General features: G+C 29.8%; 2 protein-coding genes across 2 annotated transcripts; both read right to left on the bottom strand.

The window, feature by feature from the left end:
• LOC104724707 (mediator of RNA polymerase II transcription subunit 31-like) lies at positions 413-1,753 on the bottom strand. Its single transcript, XM_010443262.2, has 5 exons — positions 1,601-1,753; positions 1,351-1,404; positions 1,173-1,270; positions 962-1,058; positions 413-648 (listed from the first exon to the last, which is right to left on the bottom strand). Exons 1-5 carry the CDS (start codon positions 1,615-1,617, stop codon positions 630-632), a joined length of 285 nt encoding a protein of 94 aa, XP_010441564.1. The 5' UTR covers positions 1,618-1,753; the 3' UTR covers positions 413-629.
• LOC104724697 lies at positions 3,430-4,999 on the bottom strand. Its single transcript, XM_010443250.2, has 3 exons — positions 4,475-4,999; positions 3,906-4,030; positions 3,430-3,816 (listed from the first exon to the last, which is right to left on the bottom strand). Exons 1-3 carry the CDS (start codon positions 4,737-4,739, stop codon positions 3,727-3,729), a joined length of 480 nt encoding a protein of 159 aa, XP_010441552.1. The 5' UTR covers positions 4,740-4,999; the 3' UTR covers positions 3,430-3,726.

Here is a 6,279-nt window from a genome sequence, read left to right as displayed (position 1 = left end):
CACTACAACAAATATGTACATTGTTAGCATGAGAGAAACGCTATAATATGTAATTCATAGCTCTTTTACAAACGCTATGTTAGGCCACTGTTATTGTAGGTACCTCACATATGATAGCACAGAATTCGTATGCTATGATATAGTATTATACCATAGCAGTACAGAAATGCTATGTTATCCCGCTTTTCAAATTTTTAAAGATAATGTTATAAGTCATTTTACACGCTATGTTAAGAGTTTTTACCGTAATTATATCATAGCACTAATCGAATGCTATAATATATTTTATTGGATCACAAAATTCATGCTGTTTTATTTATTATTATAATTTTTTTTTCAAAATTTATTTAAATATATTTATATTTTTACATTTCATAAAATAATCAACATACATAACATAAATTACATTAACCAAAATAAGTCTTACATAACAAAGTGTCACCAAGTCTAAAACAAAATAAAATTAACATTAAAAAGAATAGAAACACTATTTGACATGTACATGTAACCCATCCAAGCCTTTCTTACTTGTAGCAAAGGCTCTCTTTTAGCTGCTCACTTAGCGTTTCTAGAAACAGTCCAATGAACAGCTACTAGTTCACTTTGAATATATGAAAAAGACATGTTAGTTATCCTCTCCATATGTATCTGCTCATATGAAACAAAAGAATCGTGAGAAGCCACAATATGCCATTAACCCTATAAGCAAATAGCAATCACATAGAGATAAATAAACCATAAATTGTAAGTGTTACCTATACATGAGCGGAAACCTACAAAACTTATTATTTAACGTTACAACATGTTCAAATAGACAACTAACAGATATGGGCAATGTGGGAACCTATACCAAGACATAAACACAAAAACATAATGAAACGGATAAAACAAGCAGAGCAATAAGATATATTCCAAACCTTCATATGACTACCAAAACTTCCAATAAGATATTCCAACTCACATTATGAACTTGATGTACTCTGGTCGCTGCCAATATTGAAGATAGTTCAAGTATTCAATAAATGCTTCATCTTCAAAATACTGATTCTGTGCCAGGTCTACAAAACAGCATAACCCAAAGGATAAGGGCAAACACTTAAAAAAGCACAAAGACTAAACCCTAGAACGAATCCTCATAAACTATAGAAGGGAAAAGAAGAAGAGAAACTAACAGTGGATGTAAGTAGGATTGGCGAGACATTGAATGAATTCAAGTTCCAGTAAGAACTGTTGCCTTCCACCGTCGGGATCCTTGTAAGTTTTCTTTGGCCTGTAGATATGTGAATTAAACAACTAAAGAGTAGATTGAAACATATGAAAGAGTACAGAAGAGGAAGAAGATGAACCCACGGGGATGGAATCTCTGATGTATCATCATCAATCTCCTCGGGAGAAACAGTGAACCTAAATCAACCAAAAACAAGAATCGAATTTTGGATTTCTCAAGCGGAATCAGAAAAAGCTTCACACACCCACATTAGATCGACTGAGAGAACAGACAGAGAGGAGGACTATTTATGGTGGTTCTGATTTCTGAATTTAAGTTTGGGTTATCCACCAAAGTACTAAACCGGTTCTGATTAAAATTGAAAATACAAACCTTATTTTCTTGCGCATCGTTGCTTTGCTAAGATCATAAGGCTTCTTTTGGCTAAAATTGTGCCTCCACCAAGACCTAAAACTGTGCCTCCACCAAAGGCTTGTTCCACTTATCCGCTCATACTTTCGATCTCCATTGACCTAAATAAGAACAAGTTTAAGTAAGTAAAATCGCTGATGTAGTTGCAAACAAAAACCATAGTTATATAATCCAGATTCTCTGTATGTCCTCGAGAAACAATCTACAATACCTCTATACACAAAACTATTTCATCATTTCTAAGTTAGTTGGAAGTTTTATGCAATTATCTAGGGTAGTACATATATACATTAGCTATAAAAGTGTAGTTTTACTTCATGATTATATTGTTACATGTCGCTTATTGATAATAATCATATTAGTGAGTGATTTCTTCGATATATTTCCAAATCATAATAAATTTTGTAGTGTTATAAGGTTATGACATGGCTGGCTTAAGCATCTGATCAAAGTTTAAAGTAAAAATATAAATAATCCAGTGGTTCCTTCTCTTAAGTTTAGTGAACCATGTTCTTTTCTACAGGGTTGGAAAATTCATGCGTAACTCAAGAAAATATATGTGAGCCCTTTTTGTAAAATTTTGAATTACTCTAATTTTTTAATGTTTTTAGAATTTTACATCATGGTTGACGAAATACTAACTATTTAACAATTAAATGTTTTGTTTACCTTTCTGAAATTATATCTTAAGACTATCTTAACTGTGAAAAATTGTAATATCTTTCATTTAAGATCTAATAATATTCAATTGATATTCTTCATTTTTAAATGATTTTAATATTTTTTTTTGCCATACATGATTTAATAATATTTACATGTTTATATATGTTTGCAGGCGGTAAAAAAAACAAATGTTGTTACTACATATGGTGTGAAAGAGAAAATTTGAAAGAGTAATTATCAAGGGACTTTAATCATGAAGAATATGTAATTATATATCAGAATTGTTTATCCATCCACATATATAGGTATATATGTGTATATATATGTTTGGTTTTATAAAGTCAAATGTTATTAATATATTTTAAGAAAAAAACTGAATTGTAAATTCACATTTTAGTTTGTTTTCATTTAATTTTGGTGCTATTTTAAATTGGGGCAATCAAACAAAATAAAACATATGGCTAGAATTGCCTACCAAACTGATAAAAGTCAATAATATTCAATAAAATTTTGGAGATAATTATAAGTATAAGTAATATAAGGAAATCAAATTTAATTCTACAATATTCTAACAGATCTGATTCTTCTTTTTGACTAAAACATATAGAAATATTGTACTGGTATGAGATTAGATTAAAAATGTTAATAATATTCGTTAAAAATATGTTTACAAACATAAACCACGTACACATCCGTAATATATTGTAAACCTGATAAATAACCTTAACTTTTGAAATTAATTCCGCACATCTTTAACTTTTGAAATCAATTCTGCACGTATGTGCGGATCTGAATCTAGTATATATATATTTTGATAACATTAACATAATGCTAACACCAATTTAATGTAGACTTTCCTAAATCATCTCTAATACATAATGGAAATACTTAAACAATATAGAGATTTAGAATATTCTTTGTGTTAATTAAGCTTCATAAATTTCACTTTGTAGATGGGCTTTGATAATCCATGATATTTGGTCCGCAAGATTCACATATTGTTCACCAAATTATCTCTAATTTAAACTGACTGTAAATTTTGTTTTTACCGGTTAAATTTCTTTCAAACCACTTGTAAATAGAATCTAACATTTACATCAAGTTTGTCTCAAATATATGAGTAGTAGATGATTTAATAGAGATGATCAATTATCTAATGATCAGCTCAAGCACGCTTGATATGCTTTCGGTTACGTTTGTAACGCTTAACTTTTGACAATATCAATGTATTATTCAACTCGGAGAACTCATGAGTCTTCCAGACAAAAAAACTGAATGATTGCTTTCATTTTTGTAACTTTAATATCACACACTCCAATGGACCAGCTTTTGTCGTTTGCCTCTCACATGCCTTTCCTATTTTCCAAACTAGATCCTCAAGTTCCGAAGCTTCTCGTCAATGTTCCAATAGTTTTAGAATTTGCTCAGCTTGAGCCTCCTTCTGATATGCTTTGCAAAGAGGGCTGCCATGACCTTGAGATTCTTGACCTTTCTTTCTCTTGCTTCTTCATGATCTGTGGCCATAGACATTGTTTCATCTCATTTAAAACCAGTTACTAAATTAGTCGTTTGCTTAATTTTGATCTTAGTAATCACACTTTACCTGATCTTCATTGTCAAGCTTCGTACTAGAGCTTATTGCTTTCACCATCTCTTGCTTATCTTCTGATCCCTTACTTTCTTTCTTCAACTTCGAACCCTTCCTCGCCATTAAACCCTTCATAACCTCTGAGTTCACCCAAAAAGAAGTTTCAAAACTTGTAGATTAGACCCCATCCAAAAAATGAAACAAAGAGTGAGGCAGCACAACATTCAAACTTCATACTGTTCTTCTGATGACATCAAAATTATTAAATTTCATTTCTTTTGATATGTGTATGTATTCTACAAATAAAAATAAAAAATAGTCATGAATATTTGTTTGATGTAATATTTAATACAACTAATTTGAGACACTTTCGAGAGACTAGAAACTGTATATTCTCTAAAGCTCTAAGCTCCTTCATATCCTAGGATTACAGCTTAGAAGAGAGTAACGTATTTAATTTCTATCAACTTATCAACAACAAAAAAAAAAGAAACGGACAAAAGCAAATAGTTCTTATTAGGAAATACAAATTTAATATGAAATAGGCATCTTAATTATATATAGTCCTAATCTGTTATATATACCTTTGGTAGTGATGAGTCTATAGACGTGGCCAAGAACAAGCGTATCCGTTGGACGAAGGAGCTTGATCCTCGTCAGCCTAAGAGGGCCTCCATGACCAGTAGATGTGGCGGAGAGAGCTGTGGTAGAAATGAGAAGAGAAACACAGTGGCCAGGGTTCATCTTCATCACATAACTAGCTGAAACTGGACAACATAACTTCTCTTCTTTCCCATTTGGATGTTGTATCACGATTCTAGCTGTATCCACTGCTTGACAGTTTCCCATCTCTTTCTTGTTTTATTTAGTTTGCAGAGAAAGCAGAAATGATTCTTTTTATCTTGAAGTGAAGGAATTAATGAAGATTTAATTTGGAAAAAGATTGGAACGAAAAATCTGTAACCGAAGCAAAACACAAGAAGAGCGTGAAAGGTAGTAACATTCTTTAAATGTGTTTTGACTCGACCACGAGAGAGAGAATGAGTGCGGTCTTTGTCTTTGACGGTGGAGTCAAAATAATTACTGTCACCGCAGGCCAAATGAGTATTCCGGTTTACGACAATCACTCTAAATATCGTTTTCAATGATATATAACAAATTTACATGTCGATATCCGTCCGGATAAACTTACAAAATGTGCAAGAGCACGTGGTTTCTGTTTTTTCCATGTAAGCTTGTCGGTATCTAATTGGCTTTCTCTCGAAGAGAGTCATCTCCGATAACTTAATATATGGAATTTGATCGTCAAAAAAAAAAAAATAATAATAACAAATTTACATGTCTTACCCTAACATATACATATATATATATATCAATGAGATATGTATATATATATATATACATAAATATTTCAATGATTTAGTTGTAGTGTTAATTATAAGTTATGTATGACCGAGAGTTAACTGTCCTAATTATATTACGTTATTTTTTAGGTTCAAACAAAATCATATATATAAAAGTAGGGTTTCACTCTCTCTTTATTGGTCTACTTGGCAATGCAATTTTAACAAAAAAAAATTATATTAAAACACAAATTTAAAAACAAATTTCACATTTAACTCACATAATATAAAACTGAAATCATATAAATTCTCCTTATAAATTATGCATTAACTTTATTTCTCCACTAAGTTGTATTAATCAATTGTATTAAAACAAAACAATAAATTAGAATTGTAACTCTCATTTTTCTAAATGTAATTTTTTATCATTTCTCTTCTTATAAATACTCATTATCTTATTCTCTTAGTCTATCACTCTTTCATTCTCTCATCTTTTTCCACTACTCTCAAATCTCGTTTTTATTTTGTTTTGTTTTGTTTTGTTTTGTATTTTTTTTTTGTTATTGTTGTTATATGTATTATAAAAAGTCAAATCAAATATCATTGTAAATAAGTTTGTATGATATGTATATCTTATATATTTATTTTAATCTTTAAAAATGTTTATCTCTATTTTCTATTTTATATCAACATTTTATAAGTCATTATTTTCATATATAAAAGTAATATTTCACTCTCTCCTTATTGGTCTACTTGACAATGCAATTTTAACAAAAACAATATTTATATTAAAACACAAATTTAAAAACAATTAATTTTCACATTTAACTCACATAATATAAAACTGAAATCATATAAATTCGCCCTATAAATTATGCATTAACTTTATTTCTCCACTAAGTTGTATTAATCAATTGTATTAAAACAAAACAATAAATTAGAATTGTAACTCTCATTTTTCTAAATGTAATTTTTCATCATTTCTCTTCCTATAAATACTCATTATCTTATTCTCTTAGTCTATCACTCTTTCATTCTCTCATCTT

Source organism: Camelina sativa, chromosome 2 (genome assembly GCF_000633955.1).
Source record: "Camelina sativa cultivar DH55 chromosome 2, Cs, whole genome shotgun sequence".
NCBI classification, from domain to species: domain Eukaryota; kingdom Viridiplantae; phylum Streptophyta; class Magnoliopsida; order Brassicales; family Brassicaceae; genus Camelina; species Camelina sativa.
This window is presented reverse-complemented; position numbering and strand designations above follow the sequence as displayed.

Coding starts and splice junctions, on each gene's coding strand:
- LOC104724707 (XM_010443262.2), bottom strand. Junction 1,271..1,350: donor ACATCAGAGATTCCATCCCC/GTGGGTTCATCT, acceptor ACATATCTACAG/GCCAAAGAAAACTTACAAGG. Junction 1,059..1,172: donor CAATCCTACTTACATCCACT/GTTAGTTTCTCT, acceptor GCTGTTTTGTAG/ACCTGGCACAGAATCAGTAT.
- LOC104724697 (XM_010443250.2), bottom strand. CDS start 4,739: ATGGGAAACTGTCAAGCAGTGGATACAGCTAGAATCGTGATACAACAT. Junction 4,031..4,474: donor TAGACTCATCACTACCAAAG/GTATATATAACA, acceptor GGGTGAACTCAG/AGGTTATGAAGGGTTTAATG. Junction 3,817..3,905: donor AGCTTGACAATGAAGATCAG/GTAAAGTGTGAT, acceptor CTATGGCCACAG/ATCATGAAGAAGCAAGAGAA.